Source organism: Nilaparvata lugens, chromosome 12 (assembly GCF_014356525.2).
Source record: "Nilaparvata lugens isolate BPH chromosome 12, ASM1435652v1, whole genome shotgun sequence".
Taxonomy (NCBI): Eukaryota; Metazoa; Arthropoda; class Insecta; order Hemiptera; family Delphacidae; genus Nilaparvata; species Nilaparvata lugens.
In genome coordinates this window covers 19,011,721-19,023,272 of record NC_052515.1, presented here as the reverse complement: position 1 = coordinate 19,023,272, position 11,552 = coordinate 19,011,721, and the positions used below count along the sequence as shown (strand labels likewise).

The 11,552-nt window shown below is 39.2% G+C and overlaps 1 protein-coding gene across 1 annotated transcript in view; it reads left to right on the top strand.

The window, feature by feature from the left end:
* Positions 1–9,347: 9,347 nt before the first annotated feature.
* Positions 9,348–11,552, top strand: part of LOC111064061 (esterase FE4) — a 153,995-nt gene continuing 151,790 nt past the window's right edge. Inside the window, exon 1 of the mRNA XM_039439473.1 lies at positions 9,348–9,823. Coding sequence (XP_039295407.1) covers positions 9,348–9,823 — 476 coding nt within the window. The remainder of the gene's footprint in view (positions 9,824–11,552) is intronic.

Sequence of the window (11,552 nt, the reverse complement as noted above, 5' to 3'; positions counted from 1 at the left end):
GCTTTTAAAATAACAGCTTTCTTTTAGTAGGTGGAGGGTCTTCGTAGTTCCAAAATGTCCAATGCGTTCGTGAGCTTCTTTTATCAAATCTGTTTCCATATTAGCGGGGATAATTAGGCGCCAGTCGTAAGTATTTTTAGCCGGTCGGTGGAACATAAATCCTTTGTAGCGGGTATACTGTCGCAGGTAGTCGGGCGGTTCGGCAGCTCCTTCTTCCATCAGTTCACGGATCCGGGACAGTCTTGGGTCTTCATATTGGGCGATACGGATTCTTTCAGGTGTTAACATGGCGGTATGAATTCGTGGTTGGATATTGGGAGGATACGGTATGCTTTCTCCACTTTTTACGGCAAAACATCTTAGATTGGTATCTTGACAATATGTAGCGTCTATTTCTCTGGATAGAAAGTCGGCGGTCTGATTTTTCTTTCCTGGCAGATGGGTCAATTCGATGTCGTATTCTTGAAGCGCAAGAAACCATCTAGATAAGCGGTTGTGATTCAATTTGGCTGTCTTGAAAAATGTTAAGGCTTTGTGGTCGGTATTGATAAATATCTTATTGCCGAGTAACAATGTCCGGTACTTAATACATACTTCCACAATACTCAACAACTCTTTTTCGGTCACAGAATAACGACGCTGGGCTGGATTAAGTGTCTTACTAAAAAATGCTAACACTCCTTTCTCTCCTTGCTCATCTTCTTGGAAAATCTCTGCGCCTATCGCATAATCTGATGCATCGACATTCAAGAAAAAAGGTTTCTTTAGGTTAGGGTGTTTCAACACGACGGAATTTAGGAAGGCTTCTTTTAGTTGTTGGAATATAATCTCTTCTTTGTTAGTCCAAATCCAAGGCTTGGTACTAGACAGTATATGACTGAGTTGAGCAGTGTAGTGTGACATTTGTTTATTAAAACGGCGGTAGAATTGTAAAAATCCAATAAACTTTTGCAATTGTTTACGGTTGGTTGGTGATGGAAATTGTCTGATGGCTAATAATTTGTCCGGGTCCTGTGATATGCCAGTGGGTGTAATTATGTGTCCTAGATATTTCACCTCTCTCGCAAAAAATTCACACTTAGATAATTTGAGTTTCAATCCGCAATTTATCAATCTATCAAATACTATATCTAAATGTTGGCAATGTTCACGTATATTCTGTGAGGCTATTAATCCATCGTCCACGTATAATGTACAGTAGTCACTGATATCGTCTCCTAGCGCCTGTCTCAAACATCGTATGAATATAGCCATAGCATTTCTTAATCCAAACGCTAAACGAGTGAACCTATAATTGCGTCCATTAAACAGGAAAGATAAATAATCGCGCGATTCCGGTGCTACTTGGACTTGCCAATATCCTGCGCTCAGATCTACCGTTGAATATATGGTCTTGCCATGGAAGGTTTGCATAACTTGTTCAATTTGGTCTGGTCCTTCTCGGTCATCATCCAATATGCGGTTCAAGGCGCGAGCGTCCAGACAGAGTCTCACGGTTCCATCCTTTTTGGCTACACACACAATCGGCAAACTATAGGGTGCTGTGGATTCTTCTATAATTCCTAGTTGTTCCATGCGAGATATTTCTGCTATGGCGGCGGATCGATAGGTGAAGGGTATGGGGTATGATTTGCGGTAATACGTGTCGTGTGGTTTAACGTTGAGTGAACATTTGAAGTGAGTAGCTAGGCCAGGTTGTTCGGAAAAAACGTCTGCATTTTTGCGGAATACTTGAATTATTTCCTGTCTAGTGTCAGGGTGCCAATCGGTACGTTGATGAATTCTGTTTATCAGTATCTCTAACAATTCTTCGGTACTAGAGTCGGCTCTTGACGGTGCTCGGTCCTTCGTTGTTAGGCTTAATACCTCCATACACTCCATAGCATTTTCCATTTCGTGGATACCCCACTCCCTCGGCACGCCTTCCATGTAGTGAGCGAAATGTACCTCAGCGATTCCTTCAGTACGTTTCTTCAGATCAAGGGGTACTATGACTTCGTATGCTTCGGTTTCGGTAAATGCATGAAATTTCGAGGTTTGGAAATTTAAACAGGCCTGGAAGTGTTGTAGAAAATCTGTACCTATTATTATGTGCGGACCGGAAACAGGTAATACAAGAAATGTATATGCGAATCGTTGTTGTTGAAGATTTATTTCCAGTAAACATTGAGTAGTTATATGTATTCGCCGTCCTGGACTGATACCTGATACATATACGTTGGTTAACGGTAGAGTAGCTAATTTTGTTTTTTCTTTCAGACGTTGGAATAAGTCTGTTTGTATGAGGCTACATTGTGAACCACTATCTACTAATGCTTGAACCTTCATTCCATATATTTCTATATCGATATACGCTTGCATTTGTATATCCGGTAGCCTGCTTTCTTTTTCCGTTTCTTCTAACAAAGTCTCCGGTAGATCATTTCTGAATGTGGTGTATGATGTTGAGATGTCTTGTTTTTCTTGGTTTGTTTCACTTGAGTTTGTGCTTGCTGTATCGGGGGTATCATATAGTCATGGTTTATTAGCTGTAGTTTTCTGTATGTCTGGTGGCGGGTCGTTGGGTGTTGGGTTCCGGGTTTTTTGTTGATTCAAACCTATTGCATGTGCTAGTGTATAGTTTGTACTTACTTGTTGAGGTGGTGGTTTATAATTTCTGTTGTAACTGTTTTGTGTATTATTATTATGTGAGTTTAATCGATCACGGCCATCATAGTGATTCCTACGATTGCTCTGCTGGGCATAGTGGTTGGTTGTACGATTTTGAAATTTTTCATTATTCCAATTACCATTTTGCCTGTGCTCATAGCGGCGTTCAAATTGGGGAGCAGATCGGTAGCGATCATATGATACCGGTTCATAATTTTGGCTGTTATGCGGATTAAATTTTGAATTATGCTGATTTGATGCGTATCTCTGGTCTGAGCGGTGGGTTGATATTGCCATTGCAGACTGTATGCCATATAAATGATTAATCAGCTGCTTACAATCAGTAATGGGTTGTGTGGCGAGTGCCATTCTAACTTGATACGGTAGCTTCTTTAAAATAATGCTTGCTAACGCCGATTCATTAATGGGCTCGCTCAATTGAGAATTTTTAAACTGTAGGGCAGTGACGAAAGTGGTACATGCACCGTCTAAGTTAGGGTTGAAATCGCATGATATGATGTCCGCTAGCACGTCCAACTGTTTACTTCTGCTCCAATACTGTTCCAGGAAGACAGCGACAAACTCATCCAATGATGTAAATTCATGGGCTCTACTCCGAAAAAACATCAGGGGTTCGCCAATCAATAAATTAGTCAAACGGAGACGCCAAAAATTCCAAGAGGTAGGTGCAAGAGTTTGTACTAATTTTATCTGATCAATGAATGGTTGAGGTTGCAAATGGCGATCAGTGTTATCAAATTTTCCTAGTCCTTGTAATATACTATGTACGTTGAGGTTGTCTGTTTGAATTCCTTGAGGTTGTTGTTGAATATGATTTTCCAATGCTATTATTTTTTCCTGTGTTATCTGCCATTGACTATTATGTGTAATTTTATTTGCGTTTATTTCTTGATTTAGTTGAGTCAGAGTGGATTTCTGAATTAGTAGAGTTCCATTTAAAGCTTTACAGGTTTCAGTGTTTTGATTGATGCTACCTTGCAGTTGGTTCATTTTTGTGGACATATTAATCTGTTTGTTTTGTATTTCTTTAATATTGTTAATATTTTTGTCAACTGTAGTTGTTAAGTTTTGATTGGCAACGGTAATTTGTTTGTGGATTTCTTGGTGGCAATCGGCCTTAATGTTATTTGTTATATCCTGAATAGGTGTAGTGATTTGTGTATTTAAGTTGTCTATCCTTTCATTGAGTTCACATGTAACCGTATCTAACCTTTCCGATAATCCTGCCGTAACTTTATCCTGACTTTCTTTTTGTAGGGTTATCATTGCTTTTAACTCTTCCCTATGACTCTCTACTTTAGTTTCAATATTATCCAACCGTTGTTCTACTGATTTTATAGCGCCTGTGGTCTCTTTCATACCCTGTTCCACTGTCTGTTTATTTTCCTCTTTTACTGTAGCAATCTCCTTTTTAATCTCCTGCATCATACTATCCATTGTTTTTTGTAACATAATGTTGAAAGTGCTACTCGTTTGTTCCATTATTACCTTTTGAAGCGGATCTAATTCTGTGATTGAAAATATACTTTGTTTGCCCAGGTGTGACTCGGCCTCCGGCGATGCGGGTTCTGCAGACTGCTCCTCGCCCCCTTCAAAATTGATCTCTACTATCCGTTGATTCAATGGTGTGTCAGCGGCGTCGATTCGAGTGGAGGATAGAGGTTGCAGACCTGGTGGATCGAAAATTATCGACCCGACGCTTCCTGGTTCCCTTTCTCGTGGCGTATTGGCATCTACCGTGGTGGGGTTTGATGTGCTCGGAGTCGACAAAGTGGGATCTGTGCAACCGCCGTACATATATGAAACTTCAGAGTTTGCGGGAGTGTGATTCATTATGTCAAATGTGATAAATGCTAATTAAACAGTGATAAAAATGATAAGCGAAAATGCTTAAAAAAGAGACACAACCGGGACTTACAGTGAACAGTGATGTGTAAAGTGTTTGGATACTCTTACAACCAGGTATTTATACTTAAGTTTTTTACAATGCTCTAGCGCCCTCAATGTTTTGTTGATTTATTCTTGGCTAGTTTACAGGCTGCGACTTATTTTCCAACCGGCTTAAACACCTAATATATTTTTGACTAGAAAGTAATAGCAGTTTAGGCTTATAAAATATAATCTCTCTCTATAAACATGTAATTTTTCACAGTACTAATAATATAAAATTTTCTTTAAAACATATAATTTCTCTCTATTTAAAGCTCTTGTTTCCCCAAAAAGTAATACAAATATTCCTTCGCCAGTTTTCCTCACAACTCGTATAAGTTATCTATAATTTTCACTATGGTTATTGACCTAATTTCAAGTAATTATTCAATGAGCTTGGCTCTCATCATCAGTCCCACGTTGGCACGACATGTCTTTGTGTCACGTTATTCTTTATATAAAATAACGATTAGCCTCCTGCTTGGCATCAGTCGGTAAAGCATGAGATTTAATATAATTAGGGCGTGGTTTTCTAATAGTATTCAGTCTTAAAAAATCTTGATAGGCCTAGATATGGGCTTCTCCAATAACTCTTGTAATTCAATAATAATAAATATATATATATAAATGATACTTATACTATAGAGATGAGGAATATAAAATAAATTGCACACCATGAAAATTTTACACATATATTACACAAATAATGCAAAGATCAGTCGAGGCAAAAAATATATATAGAGCGATAAAAAATATAATATAAAAATAGAACAATATTTGAAATCAATAAAAATATCACAGGCTAACTTTATATTCTAGATTTATGGCACGAATCATTACCATGTGCCTTTATCTTGAAATCATATGCATTCTTTGGCATGTAGCTGTGACATGTACTTGCTAATACTTGTCGGCTTGGATAATTCAATCATAAATATGTGCTCTAAGATCAGCTTGATAAATTAGCCACTAATAATCCAAATATATCTATATATTAAAATCTCTAGTATTTAGTAGATTTATTTGTATCGAATATATATTTTTATCTCAGGGTGCAAGATTCGGCACCTGACGGAATAGGTAGAGCCATTCATCTAGTGAATTAGAACTATGATAAATTATCGCAAATTGTATTGCAAAAATTAAATATTGTATGCATACGTTTGATAGCCTAGATTTCGTACTTCTTTGATTAAATAGAAATTTCTAAAATATTGATCTATATTTTTCTTTCAATTAAATACCTTTAATACTAATTTTTACTTGCGCAAGTATTACTCTTATTAATTTCTTAATTTATAATAACCCTTTCGGCGAGCTAGCTTTGATCATCAGATTATTTCGAAGCACTAGGGCGCCCATCACTAAATTCAAATTTAAATCACTCACGTGTCGAAAATCTTCTTGTAAGCCGCCGATGTCGATCCAACTCCATGTGGTCCGGGAATATGGTAGCCGGAATCGTCTCCTCCAAGGGGTTATAAATTTAATTAAAATGAAAAATGACTTCTGCTTCACAATAGCATCACGAAGTCTTTTAAGAAATTTAATAATTTACTTTAACTTTAATTTTTACAAAATTATTAATAAGGTACTTCGCTCTAAAATATTTGGGGTCCTCTTATGGTGGCATCTGGCTGGCGAGTGCTGGTTCTTCCTTCTCAAGTTTTACAGATCCTCTTTCCGACTTTCAAATTAGCATAAAATTTAAATATCTCAATCCTCCGCCATTAAATTCAAATAGATCTTACAAAAAATGCCAAAATATTGCTTAGATTATATGATTAATAATTTCTTTGCATTCGAGCCATATTGATAACATAGATTACACAAATTTTTACACAAAATCTACTACAATTATATAAATATATATAAATATTTTTGAATTGGCCTACAGTTGCCGCCTATTAACTGCCGTTTTACTATTGGTGCATGCAAATTTTATTAGGTATTCATGCGCCTGGTAACTCTTATTTCCTGAATACATTAAATTATTTTTATTTGGTTTTTTATTTATGCTCTTTGCATGCTAGTTAATATTATATATATTAATATTAATTCCATGCTAACTAATAATTAGCCACGTGGACGGGTGTTTTTTCACATTGCACACCATCCGAATGCAATAAAGCTCTGCCAAGGGGTTTTGGTCAGATTCTACGTTCTTCGGTTTGATCGATCTCTAGGTCACCGATCTGTGAATACATCTACCTAACCTCAATCTTCAAATATTTTATAAATAATATATTTATGAGTAGTAAACTTTCTTCAAATCCTTTTTAAGTTCTTGTACCATTTAGCCAGAACAAGCTGATGCTATCTTATCTTGATTATTATCTGCTTGGCGATATTAGCCAATTACTTTATTTTTAGACCTATTATTATTTCTGTTAGGGCTTTTTATCTACCCAAATTTGATACCTTTACACTGTTTTCTGTGTGTGGTACTTCAGAAAACAATTGTTCTTTTGTTTAAAACATAAGTACACTTGGCACTTGGAGCATTTCACTCTCATACATGGTTATGAGATTTATAACAATTTTGACTAAAACTATTTAATTTTCCGTTTACATTGAGGTAACTATAATGCACACATGACTAGATTGCGATTCCTACGTCAGTTTCATCCTCTCCCTGAGCCTCTCGCAGAAGTCTGAGTTAGCGTATGGTCGTATCTCGTCACAGATCTTCATCAATTGCTGATGAGCTCGAACTTTCTCCTGAGTGTCTCCGTCTTTTAATGCCCTCTCCATCTGCACCACTTTTCCCGCCCAGCCGCTTAACAATAGCCCATCCTTTCTCTTAATTCTTCCTGTGTTAAAATCCTTCCTGATCTCAGTTCCAGATTCGAGATCGTCCTAGTCGCGGGTTTTCAGACCCGCAAATCCTTTCTAATTCTTAGAAACCTGTCTTCTTTAATAGCAAACATTATTTGCTGGCTTTACCTGTGGATTCACGAATTTTTCCGTGATCTCAGTTGCAAATTAGAGATCGATCTTGTGGTAGTCCTTAGACTGGCAATTACTTGGAAAAGTCTATTGAAATCTTTTCTGAATTAGGAGTCTCTGACTCAATATTTTCCTTGTGGAAATTCTGGAAAAATCCTTTCCTACCCTGACAACGACAGACTGTTGTCTTCCCGATATTATTCTACAGACTGTGTCTGTGAAAAATCTTTTCTATCCTCTCATAATAGTCGACATACCGACTATTAATTTAAAAGCGTTTCGGACGATTGAGAGTGATTCCCATACCCTTAAGGGCAGTTACAGATTGGCCCTTAATAACCGGCGCGCAGTCATCAGACTAGTGCGGAAATCCTGTTTAGCAGTTCCAGAGTTGCTGAAAATCCTATCGCAGCTGCAGGCTCGCGATTCAGAAATCCTACACCTGAAACCTCATCCTCTGAATTTTAATTACCACGTAATTGAAATTGATATACTGTATTTAGCTAGCAGGTCCGCTTGCTGAGAGCTAGAGCGCAATCTCAGATTGCGGATTATTGAGCAGATATTTATTGCTGTAGAGAATAATAATCTTATTATTGATTCTCTGTTCCCTATACCTATACCATATACCTCATACCCTGCACCCTATTATCTAAACCACATCCCGGCTTGCAGGTACAGCTTCTCGCCGTCAATTCGCAGTTGGTTCAGATTGCGTACTACCTTTATAAATAGAATTATTGGTAGGATCTGATAGTCAGATCCGTCTCCTTGTATAGGGTTATCTTAATCTCCCTTAAAACCACCCTGTATTCCAAAGGCCGAGGGCCGAATCGCCAGTAACGCCACGGTAACACTCTTCCCTGAAAGTAAAAATCTCGCGAAAGAAGAGGGAAGAATCAGGATAGAGGGAGAAGGTAGGCCGGTATCTCCACCTGTCAGTACGGCTACTGACCCCGACCCATATCCGACTGTAGCTAGTCCGCGTTGTAGCAATACTTCGCAATTATTAGGAACCTGAGGGTGGAATAGTCTGCTAATAATGTGTTCCACATCATCAGAGGAGCTGAATAATCACTGGGTGGACTCCATCCAGCAGATTCGAGAGCAGATTGTGGCATCACCAGAGGCATCAAAAACACCACTTGAGCTGCTGGAAGACATCAGGCGACCACCAGCGGCAGCCTTCACTTGGTGTGAGGTGACCTGTGAGGACATCCTCAGGATCTCAACCAGAATGAAGATCTCAACCAGCAATGACTTTTACTTCATGTCTAGTGGTTTCTTAAAAAGTATTATTGAGCTCATAATTGTCCCACTCACATATTGTACTAACATATGTCTGTCTCAATCCATATTTCCAGACCAGCTAAAATTGGCAAATGCAATTGCAAAATGCAACCTGTGTTCAAGAAGGGTGATAGGGGTGACCGTAATAATTATAGGCCTATTTTAATTTTGCCAATTTTGTCCAAAATATTTGAAATGGTGATAGCTGAGCAACTCTATGAATTTTGTGAGTTTAATAATCTGTTTGCAGGTACACATGTTGGCTTCAGAGTGGAGGCTGTGGTCGACAGTGGAGGCTGTTGAACATATTGTTCTCAAGGTCCATGCAAGTTTTGAGAGGGGAGGCCTTGCTGGGCTCACAGTCTATGACCTTAGCAAGGCATTTGACACCCTGGACCATGCTATTCTTCTGGCCAAGCTTGCTTCCTACGGATTTGGTGACGGCCCTCTGATGCTTCAGAGTGGTGTGTTATGCTGATGACATCTCAATGCTGGATATCAGTGGTGACATGACTGACCTGGGAGGAAAGATGTGTGCTTCTGAGAGGGCTGTTGCAGACTGGTTCTGGGCAAATCTCTTCCTTCTTAATGGAGAGAAGACCCAAAGAATTGTGTTTGGCCTCAGGAATGGAGTACTATATGATTTCCCTCCAGTGAAGCTCCTTGGCTTCACTCTGGACCGTAAGCTTTCCTGGGGCGGGCACATTCAGGTAGTCTGTGGTTGGTTAAGCAGGGTGCTGTTTTTGCTCAGGAGCCTGAGAAGATGTGTACCAGAGGCCCATCTCTGCATGTGTTACTTCGCCTTCTTTCAAAGTGTGATGGCATATGGCATCACCTTGTGGGGTAGTGCCTCTGAGGTAAAAGATATACTGCTGGTGCAGAAGAAGGCCATTCAGATTCTTTGTGGGGCAGAATTTTTAGCACATTGTGAGCCTCTTTTTGTGAATAAAAAGATTCTCACTGTATTCAATCTTTACATTCACAGGTCAGCTATAAAGGCATTCCACGGTGTCTGTACTTTGCCTACCAGAGGTGATGTGCATGATCATGGCACCAGAGGCAGGCTGAGGCTGGACCTGCCATATTGTAGATTGGAGAGGACCCAGAGCAGCCTCATCTACCAGTCAGCTAGAATTTTGAACAAGCTGCCAGTTTCAGCCAGGACTCAGCCAGAGATGGTCTTAAAGAGAAGACTGAGGGCTTTTTTTCAGGAGAACTCTTTTTATTATCTGAGGGAATTCTATGATTGTGATCCTCAGACTGTGAGTGGATACTTCTTGAATTAGTCTTGCTGCTTCTTCTCCTGCTGCTTTTTGTGTTTTGACGTGTATTCTTGATCTTGACCTGTCTTATGACAATTTCTTATGTTCTTGACTTGTTCACTTGTGGCCATACCTATGACCAGAACAGAAACTCATTATAATTATTATTATCAACACAGCCGCCTTGATGAGAAAAACATAGAGCAGGAAGAATTCCAGAATGTAGCCTTCAAGACTCCAAACTATTGCATATCCAGTACCAACAATCTTGCTGGAACTATCAGGGAGGCATGCAAGAAGCTGTTTTGGAAGAGGCCAAGTTCAAGGGCAACTCTAGCAGATGGAGCCTCCTCATCATCAACGGTCTTCTCATCTGCATAAGCAAGCACAAATCACTTCGAGGATCTTCCTACATTGAACTGCCAGCCAAAATAGCAGCAATAATAGCAATCAGCAATGTTTCAAATGGGCTATGCCAAACACATGCACAGAGCACATCTCGAACGTGTTAACAATAGGTATCATCAGCTCGTTGAAAAATACAATTCCAATAGAACATCTTTCCCCACCACCATCAATCAAATTGACTGTTTTAAGAGGGATAATCTGATGGTAACAGTTAATATATATTGGATGGATTCCAAGTGTATAATTTATCAGAGACGTGTTGCAAAAGAAATGAAGGAGGATCATTTCAATCTACTACTCCTTCATGACAATGATAGTAGTGAAGCCACCATCACTCAAGACACCAGTGAAGCTACCACCACTCAGGACATCAGTGAAGTCACCACCACCACTCATAAGGAAGAAGAAGAAGAGGGAGATCTCAACAGACACTACTGTTTCATAAAAAACTTTTAAAAACTTGTAACATTTCAACTCACTAAACAAGAGCACCACATCATCATTTGTCATAGGTGCTTTACAAACTACACCATTAACAATAATGGGGAGCAGAGGATGAAAGATAATGAGGAGTACTGTGCCAACAACCAGACTGCTAGAATCATCATGCCACAACTCAAGGAGGATGGAAGTCCAACAACAATGAAATTTGAGAAACATTTGAATAGATTTAGACTACTATTGGTGGCCTATGCAGATTTTGAATGTCTACTGGAGAAGCCCGAGGAGGAGCAGCAATGGATTGGGAAGGCGACCAGAGTGATCCAGCATCACACAGCAATGAGTTATTACCTCTACTTTGTTAGAGATAAGAACTTATTTCCATCGTGGCTGTCAATCACCAACATCATCCCTCAGGAACCAATCATTTATAGAGGACCTGATGCAGCTGAACACTTCATCAAAACTCTGACCATGCATGCGAGAGATCTAGAAGAGGCAATCAATCATTGTCAAATAAAGATGCTTCCACTTACTGAGAGGGAGAAAGCCAGACACAATGCTGCCACCAACTGTGAAGCCTGCGAGAAACCATTCAATGTT